This window comes from Ptychodera flava, chromosome 8 (genome assembly GCF_041260155.1).
Source record: "Ptychodera flava strain L36383 chromosome 8, AS_Pfla_20210202, whole genome shotgun sequence".
Taxonomy (NCBI): domain Eukaryota; kingdom Metazoa; phylum Hemichordata; class Enteropneusta; family Ptychoderidae; genus Ptychodera; species Ptychodera flava.
The window spans coordinates 7455839-7478307 of NC_091935.1; the positions used below are offsets into that span (position 1 = coordinate 7455839).

A 22469-nucleotide genomic window follows, 5' to 3' on the forward strand; every position below is an offset into this window, starting at 1 on the left:
ACAGGTCAAATATAATTGCTATTTATGTTAATTGGTCTGGAGATTCACGACTACCTCTGGAAGGTTGCGTATGCATCTTCGAGGCTGAGGAATACTGCTCTGCAAATAACAATGCGTCCAATAAAAATACAATGAATAATAAAAAATACACGTAAGAGGTTCATCAAACATGACTGTTAAGGTAATATGCACCTCGAAAGTGAAAGACTTAAACTTTTGCTCTAACTTTTCTCAAGGAATCTTTCAATCATTCTCTTTCAAAATCAAGAATAAAAATAGGGGGTCACCGTGCAAATTTTGGTATTAGAGAAACAAATTACCCAAGATTTACCGATATTAGAAATTCAAAATGGCCGCCATCCCTGTGTTAACTCTATGGAGAAAAATAAAAATTTTGAATTTCGAAAAACTAAGCCGGTGAAAAGTTTTCTTACACCAAGAGCTTTAAAATGAACCCCCACATGTGGTATATCAGAAGAGAATTGTAAAAGTTTGAGAGTCCGAATGTCTGTCCCCGAGGTGCGTTCTACCTTAACTCAACAAAGATGTATCATTAGTTTGTAAAGCAGCTGAAACATAAACGTGCAGTTGTCATATAGATTAGGAAGGTTGTTAGAATTGGATAAATCAATTAAGCCTTGAATTGTAAGATGTTAATGAGCTTTGAGACGACTCAACTGTAAGAACAGGTGAAAAACCAGTAGAATAAATGGTTTACATTTTGAGTGTCTTACTGTACAACAACAAGGAAATGTGATCGTAAATTTGCAGTTGATTATCAGTCAGGTAAATTATAATATTCGAAATCCGGGACGGGTCGTGCTGTGCCGTTCTCAATTCCTATGAAACAAGTTTGTTCTAGAAGCTTATAATGATGCATAGCGATTGACAGGTAACAGACGTCATAATACAAGTACAAGTACAAGTAGTAGGCATTTATGAGTGAAGTAAAATTTTAAATGAAAATCTCATAGGTGTGCAAAAGTATAAGACTTTCTGACACTTAATAGGCCATCTAACTTCAGTATGTGTGTTCTTGAATCATCGACGTTGTAATGAAAACTTTCTATCTCAAGTAAATGCTCAAGATGCTTCATAAAAATACAATATTATTGTTCACAGAAATTCACATACTAAAATGTGAAATCAAAACTTGGGATACAAACAAAGACTCTTGGACTCATAGATATATATTTGATAATTTGAGTTTTCCACAGTACTTGCCTTTTCATGAGAACATACATACATGTAATTGTAAATTATGAGGAAGAAACACAGTATGTCAGTGGTAGAATTCAAAGGTTGGAAACCTCGGGTGTATTCGCTTTTGCAAGATAATGGTGAAGATAGCAAGACTGTTACAGAAATAATGAAGAATATTCTCAGAAAATATAGATTTACAATGATGAAATCTTCCATAAATATCGGACGTTCCATACAATGAAAAAAGTATTTGAAAAACATTGGACTAGCTGTTTTGACATTTCTAAAGTATCACTAGGCTGCTTGATAACAAAATATGTGTGCCTCATGGCCATCATGACATTGTACAAAGTTGAAATTCAATATGACACATCATTATCTCGAGTCGTATGGTTATGCTATTCGTCAGTACGGGGATAAAATTGAACGAGTCGAAAATTTTGACAGACGTTTTGAAAAGGACTCCTGGTTAAAAGAGAGTTTTCCTACAAATATCTCACATAAATTGTCAATACTTTGATCTAATTTTTTAAAATAGGTTTTGATGACAAAAGCTGTGTTATCAAAATTTCTCCATTCGTCTTAAAATATTTTGCTAAACCAGCTGGTTAAAAAGGTATAATTTGGAGAAGATTTACAAGGGTGAGTTTGTTTAGCTATTTTCTGTACAGTACTGCTTATTTCTTTCTGCCCTAAGTGGTCAGAGAAACATGGTGCAATCGTTGACACTGTAAAGTGGCTTCTATCTGGTGTTAAGAAACTTGACCAACCTAATTTTGCACTTGCAGTTGTAGCTTCAACACTTGTCCCAATAAACAGATTCTTTCACCAGGATGGGTGGAGGATGACCAAAGTCTCTCTTACAACTGTACAACTGTCAAGTTATCGTTTATGCCTCATAAATGTTGGCCGATTTTTTCAATCGACACTACTTAATTGTACTTCGTAAAATTTACATGTGTTGCTTTCCGGGACCTGTCATAGTCTTCTCAATAAGGTCCGTTCATCTGCTGTTTAACTTTATCCAAATATAGTCAAAATCGGCAATTTTATGACATTTCTTCTTGCGATTCTTGGTTGATGTGTTCCCTAATGATACAAACGATGTCATACCGCTCAAGAGATGGCCTTTGTAGTAGTTCTAGAAGATTCTTGACATTTGCATGATGATATCTTGACCATTCATTAAGGATTTCACCGGTTGGATTACTCTTCCGACTGTATATTTGGACTTGCCCAGCCGAGTATCCAAGTTCACCTTTATAGGAAAAAAGATGACCACAATCATATTAAACAATTTGTTTGTAAAAAAGACTATTGAAACGGGCTAAAATATAAGAAAGCTGAGCAAGACCTCCTCATCAAATCTTCTGACATAAAGTCAAGTGCTCGACCAGCGCGACTCCTTTGCAAACACAGGTGTCACAGTGACGTTCCAATCGATGTAGCCATCACCATCATAAAACAATGCAACAGGTACTATCAGCTCCCCTTGCCCATTGCTCTCTAAACCATCACCAACCCCACCACTGTCACTGACAATAGCCATCGGACAACGACATACGACCGTGAAATACTCACCAGCTAGAAATCTCCAATCACCTCTCATGTGTTCAACATTGAGATGATCACAGATGTCTTGGTACAGAGTTGGTGGCATATCAGATATGCGAGTCTCAAGCTTTACAGATACTTGACCTGGCAACCTTTGATCACTCTCTTCACGCTGGCACAAAACAACAATAATATTAAATTTGGGCTTCTGTATGTAAAGGCCCTCTTAATGACCCTCATAAATTAAAATCACTTTGTTTATCTAAACATGGTATATTATAATTTTATGACCTTGTAATTGCAAGTTACATGCTAAGGTAGAAATACCAAGAATATGGTTTATGCTTTAGCACGAACAAAATTGTAAAGGTGAAGTGTTTGCGGTTGACTGTACATCGTTTTTGAAATATAAATGTTGAATTCGGATAGTTTTCAATCGGATTCGAACCCACAACATACGGCATCAGTCGCCTAGCTGAGAGGCCACAGACAGAACCACTCGGCTAAATCTCCACTCCAAAAAAGAGTGGTTCAATAGCCGGCTAAGTTGTTACATTTTTCTGACTGAGACCGCTCAACACGTTGTAGAGTTCGTGAAGCACTCACGCACGCATGCTCACTATCATACATCGCACATGCACACTTTATCGAAGCGAAGAAACGAATTTCATCGCTTTAACTGGGCGAACGATAACCTCGGGGACAATTCTGTCCACCAGCAGTGTTACCTACCCAGGGTAGAAAATTCGGATAGTTTTCAATCGGATTCGAACCCACAACATACGGCATCAGTCGCCTAGCTGAGAGGCCACAGACAGAACCACTCGGCTAAATGTTGAATTCGCTGAGCTACTTAAAATCAAAGGTAGATAGTAAAATGGGAAAACAATTGAGAAAAGGATTTCTCCAGCAGTTTCATTCTCCTATCCTACAATTTTACAACAATGGTACGACAAGTATTTCAATTCTTTGGACAAAAACCTAGGTAACACTCATATATGTAAACTCACCGAAGTAAACACAGGGTACGGAGTTAGTATCTTCCGTCTACCTTCACATAACAGTTTGAGCCTTGGATTATCTAGAAGTTTTCCACTGTGACTTGTTAGCTCTATGATATGGAGGTGTTTTGGGTTCTCATATTCTCCATGGATCTTGTACGGGCACAGCATTCCCAGTGTGAATTCCATAAACTTGAAATCTCGTCTTCGTATGATATTCAGTTGGTCCAAAAGCCACTGGAGCAAACTTTTAGAATCAACACCAGGGGCCTTTTGGACCGTGACTTTTATCAGATTCTGTTCAACAGGTATGTGATGGACAAGTTGGAGTATGTATGTGATGTGACGGTCAAAAGAAAATCTTGCGATGTCACTGTAGGCGTGTCTCTTCAGTGATGATTTCAAAACTGTTGGAGACTTCATGCAACGAGCCAACAAACGCCAAAAAACTACGTCAGGTAGGAAAGATCCAAAGTCAAAATAATATACGTCATCGTCATTGTGAAAAGTCTGCCATCTTGGCATGGAGTCACATTGGCCATCAGTTTCGTAGGCAGGTAGAATACTCGGGACCATGTACAATTCTTCATCGTCGCTGGACTCTCTTGGTATCAGACACACCAGATCATAGGCAAGTAGTAAGGCTAGAGTTAGCTCTTTTGATAAACCAACTGAATCGGCAATGTGGTTTATGAGATTAGGGTCTGCAAGTCCTTGCTTGTCCATCTTGTCCCAAGATTTGGCCAAGTGACGGGATCTTTGACTTCTTGGAGGAATAGTTATCAAAACTTTCATCAAACTGACAAGAACGTTGGGATCAAAAATAATGTATTTACTTAGGTGACAATCAAAAGGTTGATATATAATTTCGCCTGCTTTGTGAAAAAACGAGAGCATATTCCGAAGCTCAATTTCTTCAACTAAAAACTGATGTTTTACGAGGACTTTAATGTCTTCATAAAGCGATATTGCTTGTTTGCCACCGTTTTGAAATTTACGTTCATTGATTAGTTTGTAAAAGTTCATGAATGGTACAGGAAACTCTTCACGCACGTACATCATATCTTCTATTTCTTTCAGTATACACCTCTGGAGATTATGAGAATCTTCGTCTAATGGAACTGAATTCTCGATTGCAAAAACAAGCATGCCGTTAGGGTTTTTCACAAAACGATCACAAAGCCTGTATATAGATAGCTTCTCCGTTAGATAGCAGGCCACTTCAGAACGTTGCCTAGAATCAATGCTATTTCGATGAGTACCAACTAAAAATATGGCAGTGTCCTGACTCTCCGTGTGGGTACAAATAGAATTTAGCCAAAACACAATTCTTTTGAGCTGTTTTTCTCTGTCCTTTATGGCGTCTACAAGACTGAATACCAATACATAAACTGAATGTGCAGAAATGAAAACATGATGCATTGAATAATACAACTCTTGACCGGCAAAATCCCATAAACTGAGACGAGTTGCAAGATGCTTGTCTCCTCGTATTTGCTGTCTTATTGCTTCACGCACGTGAACTATAGGCATGATTTGTCGCCTGACTTTACAATATATGTACAGATCTACGAAAGGCTGCGTTGAAACAGAAATCACATACACAAACAGAGATAATGTTGATAGGCTGCGCGATGGTAAGGTAAAGCCAAACAAATAACCAATAGTTATCCCGATCAGTAAACCCCCAAATCTCTTTGTTAGATATCCGAGACAAAGTGTAACATTTGCTGTTCTTCCCGAGCCTATACCTGAAAAAGTGCCAACCCAGATAAAGGTACCGAACACGACATAGATAGCTACATGTTGAATTGTAGGGATGCAAGCTAGAAGAGAAATACACACCAACAGAGGGGAAAGGACTTTTGTTGATGCAAAAGTCGCTTGTAATTTATACCTGTACATGTAAATTAGGCAACCAAATGCTAATCCAAGGAAAATAAAGGGGAAACCTATTTGGTAAGACAAGACGTTGGTGCTGTCATTATACCACAATATATCAATTTGAAGGCTTATGTTTCTTGCGGGCACGAGCATACATAAGCCCCAGGCAACACCATTCCGAAAACCAATACCACAGAATGCACCAACAGCGTAGCCAACCAAATAAAATGTCCAGTGGTACATCATCATACAGAAAACGTGGGGAATTGATGATCGTTGGAAGTCATATGGCAAGACACCATTGACAACATCATGTATAAGAGAATATTTACTTGATGAATATGCTAAAGTTGCAACATATGTCAATATGGTAAGACCAGTACCATACCGATATGTGATCATGAAGTCATTACTCCATATTAGACAGCAAAAATAACAAGCTAATTGGAGAAGGCCGTAACCATATTCCCCTGTAATTTTCTCAAGGAAACAGACCAGCAATAGTCCAGGAAAGAAAAACTTTGTGAGAACTTTAATAATTTTCCAAAAAGGCCAGTTTATGAAGTCCATGGATTCTTCGCCTCTGATATCACATGTTGTTGATCGTTCCTGGAAGGGTGTTTTCGACGCTTGAATTGCACTTTCAGCTGTACACCAAGACGCACACCTCTCAAACTCATCTGAAGTCGACGTCTTACATTCTTTCCATCTGGAGTCTACATCTTTGGTTTCATACATCTTTGTTTCAATTCCTTCGGTACTAGGCTCATCGATTTGAAACCTTTCACCAGTCAAGAGACGCAATAGACTAGTTTTACCAACCCTTGCATCACCGACAAACATAACTTTACTTCGATTGAATGGTAGTTTACAGTTGTGCTTGCAGTTCTCGTAGAGATTTTTCACTTCATCGTCATGTGCTAGTGCTCCAAAGTTGTAGCATCTCCCATAGTTTGGAGATCCATACAGCATCGCTTGTAATTTTTTCGACATTGTACATTTGCTTTTTTTTCAAATCCTACGAGAGAGAATTGAAACAAATGTTGTATGTTCAGTAAAACGTAGATACACAATGGCTGATGAACAACCATAGAAGGCTTATGTATGACATAAGGTTGTTTATCTTTCAACGAAATTTTAAAAATATCAGTCCAAGCAGGCCTTGGCTATTATAGCAGTTAATATGAAAATGGCTCCCTTCGACCATGTTGGATCGTATTACCAATCAAACCATATGCATCTGTGTGACATCATGGGGTTGTGTCTTTGTGCCAAATTTTTAACAAAAATGTCAAGACATGTACTTGTTATGATTCTCCTCATAAACATTTTAACAGTTGAAAGCTTTCGCTCTCGTTCATTCAGTGGCTATGAGAACATTTAGCTTTGGCTTCCCTATCGCTAACAATACTCTATCCCGGGTATTATATTGTCGTTCGAAAACAGTCGCTGAATTTTAAAATCAACGTTCACCTTTATTTGGTTGCTAAAACTACGGAATAAAAATGGTTTAACGCCAGAAACAAAATAACAACAACAACAGTATGATGTAAGCTAGTAGGAATATCCTTTCTGCAGGCGTTCATAAAATTGCGTACAACTAACTCCTTATAGCGATCGTCTAGCAGCTCATATCAGGGTCGGAGGGCTCCTGCTCACGCTATAATTCGCACCAAATTGTACGAAAGTCACGCATGTATCCGCAGGCGACTTGGGTTTAATGTAAGGATCAACTTTACTTTGCATGTCTCTTTAAGACCAACGGGTACTTCTTTAGACACTATTCCGAGCTTATGATTTATTTTTGCATCTGAAAGGAGGGTATCTTTGTTACATAGGGGATGAACCGCAGCTGCATCAGCAAGAGATCAAGCATCGACTTAAATAAAACAAGTGAAGGCTGAATCCCAAGTATTACAGTCTTTGTCAATTTTTTGCAGCTGTTCACGTTCCTTAATATGCATATCAAGAATATATATCATACATTATATATATTGTATATATTCGCCTCTCATATATTCTTTGCTCTCGAATTTAGGATTTGCTTCACCCTAAAGCACCGTTTTAGGTTATTTACTTCAATAAACGAGTCATTTTCATTTGTTTCACCTGTTTTTGCTCGTTTCGTGATACATTCTGCTTGAGTGTTTTCGTTGTGCGGTTTCCTCGCCCTTTTAGAAATGATATCAGATGGCCAATTCCTGGTGAAGCCGGTGAGTCAATGCCGCATGCAAACATTTACTGTTCTAAGTTGAATCCGGAAGTGTTGTGTTTCAGAAAGTATCGTTGCAGGAATGGTACTGTCTTTGTGTCACACCTGAATGTGTTACTGTCGGGGGCGTAGAACACGGAATGGCCCTTGAAGCCACACGATGCCTACCTTGACGCTGCGCATTATCCTTTTATTTATGTCTCGTTTATGGTTTGGCCCACAGGTAAACGTTTTTCAATTTACTCAGAGTGTTCATTCTACTGTATTAGCAGTCTTGGAGACTATTTCTCCTGTCACCTGAAATTTCCTGACCAGAATTTGCAAGTTTTTGTAACGACCATAGGTTTTGAATAAGTTTTGCTATGCATTTGACCGACGTTGGCTTTGGTTGTCTTTTGACAACTTGTCTCACCTTTGAGTTATTTTTAGGTTTTCATCCTTTGTTTGATAGGCTTGAACAACCACTTATTTTTTGACGTCACGAATACTCAGCCTGGCAAACCAGTGAACGATTAAAGGCAAATCCACTGTCACATTGGATTGATGGATGGATTTATTCTTCAATCAATTCTACTAATTAAAATATCTGAAAGTGAATGTGCAGAACAACAATAAGTACTTCACAACTGTTACAATAATCAACGAAAGTTTGCATTTGTGAATTTAATATTTAACACAGGCAAACATCTATCAAATCAATGTCTAGTAAATGTCTAGTCTGTCTAGGAATCAGTCTGAATACCTGTACTCAAAGCCAGCAGTCCTATCAAGGTCGTACTATAAAGACCATACAAGCATTTCAATCTTCCAAGTTTAGAGCAAGAGCAGGGTCTTATTATACAAATTAGAAAAGGGAAAAGGTTTAACACTTTTTATGATTTTGGGGAGGACAATTCATTAAATGATAACATTTCCAAATTACCTCCAGCCACCCCTCATAATTAATGAAAGCTCTATTATGTCCTACATTTAATGGTGGGCCCAACCGAAACAATGTTTGCGATGTCATCATTCTCAGTATTCAAACTCTTACGTCCGTGAAAATATTCTAACATTGTTATTTAATTCTCGGTACCTTAAATACGAATTTGCCACCTGTGCGAGTCATCGTAAACACATAAGATTACAGAAGCCACAGTAAATTTTACGTTATGTTTTGTTTGCCTTGTCATCATTCTCCATTATTCAAAACCGTACGTCTGCCAACATATTTCAAACACAATTATTTATTGAAGGTATGGTTTTAAGGCTTGCAGTTTCAAAGTAAAATCAACAAATTGGTCATTATCGGTTATATAAATAGGATCAATTGGGATTATTCGAATTCTGAAGGGAGAGTCTGGTGTACTTGTTGGAAGTTACCTTCCCTTTTGAGGAACGTCTCTCACCAGACAATATCTTTGGAAATATCTCGCAAAAAATGCACAAATCGGCAGACATACATTCATCAACGTGAGTTTAATATCAGGTAAACATTGGGCAGTCAGACCGTCAGGGTAGGCTAAAGATTCAGTTATATGGTTGTATGATGGTGCATCCTTACACAGCTGTATATCTCAGTTTGTAACAGTCACTAGTACTTTTGATTCGGTAAAACTGGCCTTCAATATCATATCATCGATACACAACACATGAAAAAATCAGAAATATTACACAACTCTCTGACAAATTTTATGTGTGTCTTTGTTAAAGGACCATTATTTGTAACTTTTGACCATATTTTACCTCGGAAAATTTCATGTTGGAGGCTCATATTTGTTGCAAAATGTTGTTTTACGAAGAAACAAACATAATTAGTGATGCTATAGCCACATAAAACTGCTAATTTTTGTTCAAACGTGTTGCCCTTCCGACCTCGTTTGTTGACGTCTGGTATGCTCAGCGTGCTGGGGAGAACGCAGATATGGTGACGCCGCGATCACGCGAAATGTACAAGTTCACGTTTATTACGGGATCAAAACAACATTTCGTCGTGGATTGCTAGACATCTGGCTACGCAACGTGCTCGGACAATGGACTACGACGTAAGTACCGGGCATAAGTAATGAATATTTATTTTGAAATTGCTGTAAATGGGTCGCGCAGGTGCAGAAGAATGCCTTCGTTGCAATCCGCATGTCAACAGAGTTTGTGTTTCTGTCCGGACAAAAATTGAACTTTTCGTTGTAAAATCACATGTTATTTAGTTGTAGGGCACGTAATGTTTCCGAATAATATGCGATTCTCTGTTATTTGACATGCTATTCAACATGAGCCAGTGATCATTTCAATCAAAACTAACGGAAAAATCGCCAGAAGATACAGCTAATGGAACTTTAAAATCATCAAAAATGAGAACAAAGTTGTTCATAGTAGAAAAAGCGTAGGAGAGAGGGGACTGTCTAATCCAAAAAGAAGGACGGACCACTTTTCTGTCTACTTTGTTGTTACTATCAGAGAACAACATATACAAACATTTAGAACCAGACATTGTCTCTAAATTTGAACTTTTGCCACAATTTTGTAAGTGTTATGATCAACATCTCAACATCATGAAAAATATTCACCATAAGTTAATTCAAAAGGTCATTAAATGTAAAAACATGTAATGAGCTAAAATAAAGATGCTAAATCTCTTTGACTTCTGTCATTTGGATTTCAAGCAGGAAAGAAACATTAAGTACAGTTTAAGTCAAGTGAAAACACCTACAGCAACTTTCAATAAAATCAGTGTAGTTTGGCAATTCATTGACAGAACAATTGTTAACATTTCTCATTATAGGTCAGATATCTGCCATCTTCATATATATAGTAGATACAGTAATTTTGACTCATATTACTAAATACACCAGATGTGAACTGAATGTGCTCACGTGTTTTACAACAGGTTCACTAATAGTAATACGCTTCACAGAACAAATACATATCTGTTATATCATTGTATGCAGCAGGTCTCATCAAATTTCGCACAGTACTCTTAGAGTTAAATCACTAATTACAAAACTTTATTTGATATGCAAATGAGCTGTTTATTAACTTGACATTGCTCAATGCTTCATGGGACAATTAGATATCCACCAGATCAACATATGTAGCACGTTTAATCAAATTTAATGCTGCAATTTTGGAGAAATATCACTAATTACAAAGTTCATTAAATATGCAAATGAACCCTTAATTGACTTGACACCGCTAAATGTTTCATGGCACAATTAGATATTTATCAGATCAATATCTGTAACAGGTTTCACCAAGTTTGGTGCGTAATTTTAGAGTTATATACCTAATTACAAAGTTCATTAAATATGCAAATAAACCCTTACTTAACTCTGCACTACGAAATGCTTCACAACACAGTCAGATACCCGTTGGATCAGTATCTGCAGCAGATTTCATCAAATTTGGTGCATTTATTTCGGAGTTTAGTACAATTAGATATTTATCAGATCAATATCTGTAGCAAGTTTCACCAAGTTGTGTGACGTAATTTCAGAGTTATATACCTAATTACAAAGTTCAATAAATATGCAAATGCACCCTTAATTAACTTCACACTACTAAATGCTTTACACCACAGTTAGAGCTGTCGGATCAGTATTTGCACAGATTTCATCAAAATTTGGTGCAGTTATTTCTGTGTAATATGACTAATTACAAAACTTCATAAAATATGCAAATGAGCTGTTTATTAACTTGACACTGCGTAATGCTTCTAATTACAATTAGATATACATCAGATCAATATTTGTTGCATGTATCATCAAATTTGGTGCAGTAATTTCAGAGTTATGTCCCTAATTACAAAAGTTCATTAAATATGCAAATGAGCAGTTAATTGACATGATACTCACAGTGTCAACATAATGTTTTGAGATTGTCATCTGTGAAAAATTTCATGAAATTTGTGTGGTATTTTTTAATAAACGTCGACACTGTCATAACTATCTCTGTAGGGAAACCATTATATGAAAAAAATTATATGTCATACCTTTTTAATATGCAAGTCACACTAACCAAAATCTAATCAGTTCTTGCAAGTAGCATATGGTACCTGTCTACTAAATCTGACTTGAATCTGTTCAGGCGTTTTTTAGTTATCGTGTAAACAGACAGACAGACAGACAGACACATACACATACTCACACACACTCACGGACAAACAGACAGACATCGCTATGACATTAGCTCACGTGTGTGAACATGTGAGCTAAAAATTAGTTTTGGAGTCAAATTATTAATTGCAAAAATTCATGACATATGCAAATGAGACATTTCTCAATTTGACACTGCTCAATGCTTCACAGTACAATCAGACATCTACCAGATTAATATCTGTAGCAAATTTCATCAATTTGGTGTTGTAACTTCATAGGTATATTACTACTAATATATGTAATGGAACCATGAATTAAGTTGCCAATTGCTAACTTCTTCTTAGAACAGTTAGTATTTGTAGCAGGTTTTATCAAATTTGGTGCTGTTATTTCCGAGGTATATTAATAATTACAAAGTTTATAATATATGCAAAGAGCCATTAATGAACTTGACACTGCTAAATGTTTCACAGAATAATCAGATATCTTTCAGATCAATATCTGTATCAGGTTTCATCAACTTTCGCACAGGACTTTCGAAGTTAAATCACAAATTACAAAACTTCATTTAATATGCAAGTGAGCTGTTTCTTAACTCGACACCGCTCAATGCTTCTCAGTACAATTAGATATTTACCAGGTCAATATCTGTAGCAGGTTTCACCAAATTTGTTGCCATAATTTCAAAGTTACATCACTGATTACAAAGTTCATTAAATACGCAAATGAAGTCTTAATTAACTTCAGACTACTAAATGCTTCTCAAACACAGTCAGATATCTGTAGGATCAGTATCTGCAGCAGATTACACCAAATTTGGTGCAGTTATTTCGGAGTTATATGCTCCATTTGGGGAGTTAGTGGGTTATTTACCTCATCCTGTAATTGGGCTAACGCCTGTTGGATGATGGACTGAATAAAAAAAAAAATAAAAAAAAAAAATGCTTCTACAATTACATATCTATGACATCAATATTTGTAGCAGGTATCATAAAATTTGGTGTAGGAATTTCGGAGTAACATCACTAATTAAAAAGTTCATTAAATATGCAAATGAACAGATTATTGACATGACACTTATAGTATAATCATAATGTTCTAAGATTATTATCTGTGAAAAGTTTCATTAATTTTTGTGCAGTATTTCTTAATGCGGCGACACTGTCGTTACCATCTCCATAGGAAACCATTATTTCACAACTTCATTAATATGCAAGCCATACTAACTAAAATCTAATTAGTTCTTACCATTAGCATATGGTACCTGTCTACCAAATCTGACTTGAATCAATTCAGGCGTTTTTGAGTTATCGTGTAAACAGACAGCCAGACAGACAGACAGACAGACAGACACACTAACACACTCACACGGACAGACATATCGCTAAACACGTGAGCTAAGAATGACAATAGCTTTTATAATTTTGAGTAGACGCCGCCTTGAGGTTGCCCAAACATTCTGTAGTTGTGACGTAATATAAAAAGTGAATTCCATATAATAGCTCATAAGAGACTAATGTATCATTCATTGAAAATGATTCAACAAGAATCTACTATAAATAAAAGCTTAACATTTGTGTAGGCCTAGTGTCAGACTTATTTGCATCAACTATCAGGTCTAATTGCACCTCATACATACATACATACATACATACATACATACATACATACATACATACATACATACATACATACATTACTTCATTACTTCATAATAAATAAATAAAACATCTCTGTATGGTCTGTTGTCATTGAGTTCATCACACACCACTGACCGCCAGACATACATACATACATACTAACATACATACATTCATACATACATACATACATACATACATACATACATTACTCCATTACTTCATAATAAATAAATAAATACATTAATTAATTGAGACATCTCTGTATGGTCTGTTGTCATTGAGTTCATCACACACCACTGACCGCTCACTAAAAGCAGTCCACTTCCCCTGCTGGTTTCACATCCAGTGTGGAAACTTCCGCTCACGCATAAAAGACGTCATTGTCCTGTTGTCGTTCACCCTTCGCATACCGGTTGCATTCATCGAGAGCCTAAAGATATGTGTTTTTCGGTATATTTGAAACTTGCCATGGTTTCTTGTAGCTCGTGAATCAACTCTGGATTGCAAGTTCTTCAGAAAACAAACTTCATGTAGTACAAACATTTATCGTGGGTGAATCGAAATGACTGGGATAGCTAATTTGGCGAATCCTATTGCAGTGTTTGGGAAAGGCAATAAGCGTGTGTGATAGAATGATTTACAGGAAACAACATCCAAAACAAAAGGGCCAGTGGGAGATGTATTTATCCACCCTGTATACATATACAGTCGAGGCCAATTGTCAGTGTCTGTTAACGAAAAGTGGCAAAGTTTGAAGGCCGCTGAAGAAGTTACATTTTAAACATTTGACGACGATTTTATATTGGTGCTGATAAAGGTCCTATCCTTTCTGAAACAGACACAGAGAACACTCTCAGCACCAATAGTATGATATATGGCGCACAAGTACGTGGAAAAATATGCAAGCTATCACTCGTTGAACGGAGAGGAAATTTTGAACAGTCAATGCTTGCCTGATGTTAGTCATGTATTTGCATTACGTATAAAACCTTTCGGCTTTGAAAATTTATTCTATAGAACAGTCCCGCCGGTCATACTCGTGTCAGAAGGTCTCCAGGGTGAGATTTATTTTAGCAAATATAAGTGCCTGTGAGTCATTCACGCACGTTTGATGAACATTCGTTTGTATAGTAACTTATCAGCAGCAATCATGCACTTGCGCGTTAAATGCATCGGTATCGCTTTTAAATTCTTATACTTTCACAAAAGCGGTTAGTTCAAAGATGTGTTTGAATACAAATAAAAGGTGCGACCGTGTGGTTACAGGGGAGGCAACGACGTCAGTTCGTGATAGTATCAAACTGACTGTGCTCCTCGCTAAAGGTACTCTTTTGACAAGCGGTCGCTAAACCTGGCCAGGTTTTGCACAGGAAAACGTAAAATATTGTTTTCATTAATGGTGTTCTTTAACAGTATGGTCCTGACAAACACGTACTAAAGCTTATACATTGGTATGCAGATAGTCACAACTTTGGCATCTCTTGAACAAAAAAATCAGATTTTGTTATTTCGGTTGTACTGTCAAACTATCCTATAAAAGGCTTCTCGGAATATATTCTGTATATATGTGATAATTTTCTGGTCAATTATTGTGTTGCAAACCTGAAATCGTAGGTTATCCGTCATGGAAATTGCAACCTAAAAACAAAACAATCGCAAATGTCATCGATACGACGTTTTTGTCTGAAGATATTTTTGTAACGAAAACAATGGTTGAGGGGTACTTTTGTAGCGGTATTCCACACTCATCGTTGCTGTTTTAAATTTCAGTTCCCACTCGTGGACAGATCGTTTTCCAAGCATGTTCGTATACTATAAATTCAGGTTAACAGCTGCAGTTTCCCCACACGACAGTGTCTCTACCGACTGTTTATGCTTTCAACATCATTATATAATCACCACAGCCCCTTGAATGTCTTTGTCGCATCTTTGCAAGGTAACTGAAATATTCACAAATGGGAAAATGATAGACGCAGAAGTGGTCTCGAAAGCCATAGGCGGTAGAGTCAGATAAAATTTCAACAGCAGGTCAAAAATACACCTGTTATCTTGGTACCACCTATACCACAAGCATTTTTTTCGCAGGTTGATCAGCAGATTTCGAAACCTTCAAGTTTTTACAACCGAGTACCAAGTCATTGTTAATCAATAAAGAGCGAAACGCTGATCTAAGCCTAACGTTTCGTCACAAACATCACACCTAAAAAGCCATCTGTATGCTGATAAAAAAAGTGACAAAATTTACCTTATACTGATTGCAAACGCTGCCGATGTCACTGCCGCTGTATTTTTCAAAGTTCTGACCAAGACATTGCACCTTCAATTATAGAAAATGGCGGAAAAGATGTCCGAAGACATTGACTTTCTCACATTTACTAAATGAAACTAGCCTAATGACAAAGATCGAGTTTGATTGTCCCATACCAACAATGTACAAGAAATCAACAGCCGCTGCATTGTCCCCAACCTACCTCGAGGCCTCATGGATCCATCCTAGCCGAGTGTCCGATGACCGCCAAACCGCGCTTGACATGCCATAATATTGCCTGAGACGACTGGACTTTACAGAGGGTTCTCGCCAGTATCAATATGTCTTCAATGTCATGTCTCTGGGGAAATTCAACTGTGATACCAAACTGTTCTATTGGAGGAGGGGGTCAAATGAACGTCAACAAGCGAACCTTCCTCTAATATGTGCCACACACCTTTAGTTCCGCATTTCCGGTTCCGAACCTTGCGCAGGCTCTATTAATTAAATACTGCCAGGCACCGACACATGCAAACGTAATCTGGAGATTGACGATCTTTCGTTGATTAAAAACTGGGGGAGAATCCATAGCAATTGTTCTACTCCGGAATAAAAAGGACGCGATGCGTTCTACAGACTCAGTACGTCCAAATAATCACATGATGCCGGTACAAACAAACCCACATGTGTACTATTAGTAAACGCGTATGGAAATACACGTACGTCTGTGCGCGTTTGCGCACATGGCTTTGTTTGTACCGTGGTCGTTTCGAATTCCGGGTTTGGCCTATTGTTACCAATCAAAAATATTTGACCGCCTACAGCTTTTGCGATAATATCAACGTGACTGGAAAAGATAGTACTAAAGGGATAAGCGTTCAAGTTATCCTTGCTCCTAAAGTGATTTAAATTTATGAATACGAACATGTAGTTATATTTCCTTAATCTGCTTAAACCCCCCCATCTAATAGTGTATTCCTTCGCGGTTGTAGTTCCAAATAGAGTCAAAACTACAGTGACGTCACCATAGTCTACACCCAAGTTGAATTATTCCCTTTGTTTGCAGATTACATTAACGCATAGTACTGGTGATGATCGAATTTTATTGGCTGTACATTGTACGATTAACTTCAGATCGATTCAGCCAACATGAAATACGCAGTCTATATTCTAGCAAATTGTAGCAAATTAAAAGTGGGCCATTGGTCCTTGATTCTCGCGTGAACCGATTATAGAACGAGGAAAGAATGTTTTTTTTTGTGCTCGAAGCCCGACTGTAAGATGAAATTGTTCATCTGCTAGGGATAAAGCACTTGCATACCTTGCACGCAAACGTGACAAAAATATTCGCCCACCAGCCAAGAAATTACAGGAGGGGAGGGCCCTTGTTTTGTTTTGTAGGATCATGGAATTTCACGCATGCCTTTAATTGCAGGAAGGTGACCGGTTTTTGCACAACAATAAGAAAGCAAGATGTGGCCGATATGGTTCAAATGACAGCAGTTTCAAGGCCAACAATTTACAAAATGTTCCGTCTTTACTTCTAGTAATAATTAATAATTTATAAAACTGTTATATGGAAATAATAAAGCGAATAATAACAGGTCAGATTTTCATGAAACTTACAGTAAAGGGTAATTTTGGGCCGCTGCTGTCAACATGGCCATCCGTTTTCTGGGCAAATGTTGCAGTGGCAACCAAAATTGCAATTTTCTTAAAATCATGAGGGAACTTGCATGTTTGTCAAAATTGCATCATAAAAGGTATTTTATGTTTCTGACTGCAAATAAGGCATCCATTTGGGAACGTAGGTTTCCGTGGCAACCAGTTTACGCCATCAAAATTACCTTTATGCTGTATTCATGATAATTAGAACTTTAATTTTAATCAAACTTACAGCATAGAGGTATTTGATGTTTGTAATTGTAAATATGGAATCCATTTTCTTAACACTTGTCTCAATGGCAATGGTTTGGTCTATTTTTCATCGAATTAATTGAAACCGTACATAAAAGTGGTCATTCATAAATGCAGGAAAACGTATTCTTCGAAGGTAAAAGGTCAAATGAGAAATAGTTTCAAAAAGATATTATTGATATGGGCTGAGACACCCACGGGGAGGGAAACCGTTTATTGAACATGAAAATTGGGGAAGGACATTATTTTCGAGCACACTTTTGAAGGGTTTCTGTTTTTGTGCAACGCTATTTGAAAAATGCTGGGTCTCCACCCCTGTAATTTTGTCAGGGGTCATAAGGCAAACAGTTTTGCTGGCTAAGCCTTGCATTTTAATACAGTCGGTGAATTGAAGCGTGCAAGTCTTCTGAATAAAGACGACGATACCAGCTCTTGACCTTCCTCTGGCCTGTTTGTGCTGATGCTCCCTTGGGTTCATGCGATCTGATTCCCACGCTTACAGCTTTGAATTCATCCGTTAGGGAGCATTCGTTATTTACGGGGTGGGGGGGGGCGGTGGAAATCAGGGGGTTGACTTTTACAAAACCGCTTTTTAGGGGGGTCAAATTTTACAATCAATGATTGAAGGGGGGGGGTGTTAAATTTTACAAAGGTTTGTATTGAGTTATGGAAAACAAAATTGACTTTGGAATTTCACTGAAATGTTGCTTGTGTAACCGATGTTTCGAGACGGCAGAATAATAACCGACCGAAGCTCGGCCAAATTTATTTCTCTAGCAGGGCCAGCAAGTCTGAGACTGGCGTTAACCTCTCTAGAGCAGCAACAGAGCATGTAGCCCTGAGTACAGGTAAGTGTGTTCCTGGCGTTATACGGCCTCCACCACAGCCCTGCAACGGTCTGTGGAGATAACTGGGGTCTCTGCAGCGAGATTCAAGATGGGGATCTCCATGGGTAAACAACTTGTTGAGTATGTTATGTTTCAGAAAATGAGCGGTTTTGGACGTTAGGAGAAGTCAATCGCATCTTTTCTGGGATTGGTTAGGAGGTAAAGGTAGGCAGGGAAAGGATTTTGCCCCAATAGAGCAGAATTTCAGCCAAAAAGACCGTTTAGTCTTCATTGCGGTCCAGGTCCAGGTCGCAGAGACCTCAAGTCTCTTCAAAGACCATTGCAGGGCTGTGGTAGAGGCTATATAATGCTGGGAACACACGTGCACACACCTGTATGCAGGGCTACACAGCATGGGGCATGAAATGAGGAACCAACACACAGTCATATAATGTAACAAACATCTGTATATTACTATATTGTGTCAAATATCGGGGTCTACATATAAAATTGTAGAACCGTACTTCAAAACTATAAATATTACTCCATGGTAACAATAACCGTACTGATCGACCTCCCGACGGCAGGAGTCGAACACAATTTCAGAACAAAAACCCTGTTCAAACCCTTTCTAAATGCTTAACAATTTCTATGGAAAACTTAACGTTACCGCAGAGGTACCTCAGACTTGACCACGCGGCTGGGAAACACAAATAGTTCACACGCGACTTTAACTAATGTTCGATGATGAGCACAATTGTCAGTCCCGTGTAATGTCTGCTCATGAAAGTCGGCGACAACACACACAATTCACTGCTAAGCAGCGTCCATTTCAGCTACCACGGAAGCAGCCATCTTAGATCTTTGTTTACTTCCGGTCGGGACATGCCGAACTAATCTGAAGTCTTCCTCTGCTAACTCCGCGCATCGACAAAAGTTCAGTGGAACAATCATAAATAATGTTCTCATGACAATCTCAGACATCTGACTGAACTCATAAAAGGAATAAAGTTCACAGTTAACACACAATTTGCTGCAGAAAGATGACAGCTTTCAACTTGTGGTGATATTATCATCTCAGCGTGCAGTGCGTATATTGCAAATATACGGCACACTGCGGCACGGCTTTCACTTGTGTGAGCAATGTTAGTTCCATTGACTAAAGTAGAGGATGGCGTAGGGTTTAAATAAACAGTCCGATCCGCATGAAGTTCGATCATTGCCACTCACCGGTTTCTTTAAATATCTGCTGACTTGAGTAAAACTCAAAATAGAGAAATATCTGACTTAAAAAGCACACGCTGACACTCAAACCTTCCAGTGTCAGTGCAGCATGCAACGTAAAACACACTCTGAAAAGTTCCCGTCTTGGACTCCCTAGGTATACAGTGATAACACACAAGAACTCCCAGGCAAAATAGAAAATACACAGATCCTCCATACATAATCTATGAGAAGCTATGAATAATTTCTTTTAAATACAAAACTAGCTAAATCCGTGTATTTATAGACTCTTGATTATTGATATTAATGTACTTGATCAAACTAGGGTAGTTACCAGTGCATGTGTGAGCAAGAAATTTGATTTTGGAATTTCACCGAATTGTTAATTCACTATCTTGTCAGAGGAAACTAGGAATAATTTTTTTCCATTACAAAACTAGTTAAATCTGTTTATTTATGTACGCTTGATTATTAATATTAATGTACTTGATTAGACTAGGGTGGTTACAAGTGGATGTTTGTGCAAGAAATTTGATTTTGGAATGTCACCGAAATGTTGATTCACTATCTTGTCTATGAGGAAACTATGAATAATTTTTTTCCAATATAAAACTAGGTAAATCTGTGTATTATGTACTATTGATTATTGATATTAGTGTACTTGATTAGACTAGAGCGATTACAAGTTCATGTGTGTGCATAAAATTTGATTTTGGCATTTCACAAAAAATGTTGATTCTCTAGTATGTGAGGAAACTTTTCAGCCCGGGGCCACAGGGTGCGAAGGGTTAATGAATCAAATCTGATGAAATTTTTTTTTTTCATGGGCGGGGGGGGGGGGTCACATTTTACAATTGATGAATTGAGGGGGGTCAAATTTTAGAAATTTGATTTTGAAGGGGGGGGGTCGCTTTTTACGTTTCATTTGTCGCTCAAATTCCATCGCCCCCCTCCCCGTAAATAACGAATGCTCCCTTAGCCTAAGTTTTACCATGGGTATCAAAAAGTGCATAACGCAGCCCGACGCTGTGAAATAATTATCATAATATGAAATATTCCTACGTAATGACGCAATGTTAATGAGTACTTCAAGCATGAATGTTTCCGTCGTCTAATAATGTTTACCGCCTCCTTCTTTAGTTACAGTCATTCGGGTTCTTATATAGCGCACATATCCACAAGTTGTGCTCAAAGCGCTTTACAATTATTATTACCCTTGGTCATTGGACCTATTCTGATGCCATTCAACTCCCCGGGGAGCAAACAACAGCTCACATTTGCAGCCAATCAGCGCAGTAGAGCTAAACAAACACAGGTACAATCACTGTCCTCCTAGTAACACATCAATCATGGGTGAGAGAAGCAACGAAGAATAATGTACCATGCTCAAGGACACAGCACTATAGCCATGCCGGGGCTCAAACTCGCTAACCTGAGATCGTGCGTTCATTGCTCTAGCCACTGGCCCATGATGCCTCCTTTTCTCGCCATGACAAAGGCATGAAAAGGAGCAACTGCCATTCCAACACTACGTACGTGATATTTCATTGTGATGGAAAGCAAAGTATTGACAGAAAAGATGGAAAGAAAGCCAGTAGGCCGCAATTAGTATCTCATAGTTAGAAATGGGTCACTCGCTTTTAACGTAAGGAAGTTGTAAGTATTTATATGTGAGAAGATTAGAGAAACCGTAACCACAGTAAACCACTGGCCTACGCGAGAATTTGAGCCAGACCTTTCCTTAAAACATAATTCAGTGCTTCTTATGTATATTGGCAAACTAGCGTTACTGCCTACAATCTATCTATCCATCTATCTATCTATCTATCTATCTATCTATCTATCTATCTATCTATCTACAACACAGGCACAGACAGAGAGACAGACACAGACAGAGAGACAGACACAGACAGACACACGTACATACACACACACTCACACACACACACATATATATATATAATATATATATATATATATATATATATATATATATATATATATATATATATATAGAGAGAGAGAGAGAGAGAGAGAGAGAGAGAGAGAGAGAGAGAGAGAGAGAGTAGTTTTGATGTGTGTTTACACATTTGTATCATACATAAATGCACAAATATGTATGTTACCCGGAGCCACACACTGGGTTTGACCCAAACTTAAAAAAATACACCATGAAAACACGTTACAAATCCGGCATAGTAACAAATGTGAAGACCTACCTAGAATTTTACAAGCCAAACAAAAAGACCAACCACTTCTTCTAGCTTACTGGCAAAGACATCTAAGTCCCTAGATCGAGTATATGCCCCTACAATGCACAGCTCACATGCAGTGAGTCGACACTGCTTTTCAGTGCGTGATGACGGCAATCAATGAATTCCATCTGATTAGTCAACTGTAGATAGGATGGACGACCAAATCACGTGACTTACTTCGTGACCGGGGTTACGTGTATGTACGCTTGTAATATGTTGATTATGAATGAAACACATTTTTTACCAACTTATCAGAGATGCAGTGGATTTATTGCACCACTGGTCATTTTCCAACGAACTCTGGGTCGACCAAATCGTTGTGCGAAAAAACATTTGATTAGCCATCTTTAAGCCTAAAATTTGGGGACCCCATATAGATTTTGATATTTAGCCACGTGTACATCCGATTCCCACTGCCGAAAATAATG

The 22469-nt window shown here is 37.9% G+C and overlaps 1 protein-coding gene across 2 annotated transcripts; it reads right to left on the reverse strand.

The window, feature by feature from the left end:
• LOC139138343 (uncharacterized) lies at positions 1-22126 on the reverse strand. 2 transcript variants are annotated; one of them, XM_070706675.1, is made up of 4 exons: positions 22006-22126; positions 3768-6660; positions 2785-2929; positions 1-2461 (listed from the first exon to the last, which is right to left on the reverse strand). In XM_070706675.1, the coding sequence occupies exons 2-4, from the start codon at positions 6633-6635 to the stop codon at positions 2253-2255; spliced, it is 3222 nt and encodes a 1073-aa protein (XP_070562776.1). In that variant the 5' UTR covers positions 6636-6660; positions 22006-22126; the 3' UTR covers positions 1-2252. The 2 variants fall into 2 exon arrangements, with proteins under 2 accessions (XP_070562776.1, XP_070562777.1); XM_070706676.1 differs by lacking the exon at positions 22006-22126 and adding an exon at positions 16042-16233.
• Between the last annotated feature and the right edge of the window lie 343 nt (positions 22127-22469).

Excerpts from the sequence above, each read along its gene's own strand:
- LOC139138343 (XM_070706675.1), bottom strand. The coding sequence starts at position 6,635 with ATGTCGAAAAAATTACAAGCGATGCTGTATGGATCTCCAAACTATGGG. Across the intron at positions 2,930-3,767 it reads CGTACCCTGTGTTTACTTCG|CGTGAAGAGAGTGATCAAAG; the intron begins GTGAGTTTACAT and ends GTTTTGTGCCAG. Across the intron at positions 2,462-2,784 it reads TGATTGGAGATTTCTAGCTG|GTGAACTTGGATACTCGGCT; the intron begins GTGAGTATTTCA and ends TTTCCTATAAAG.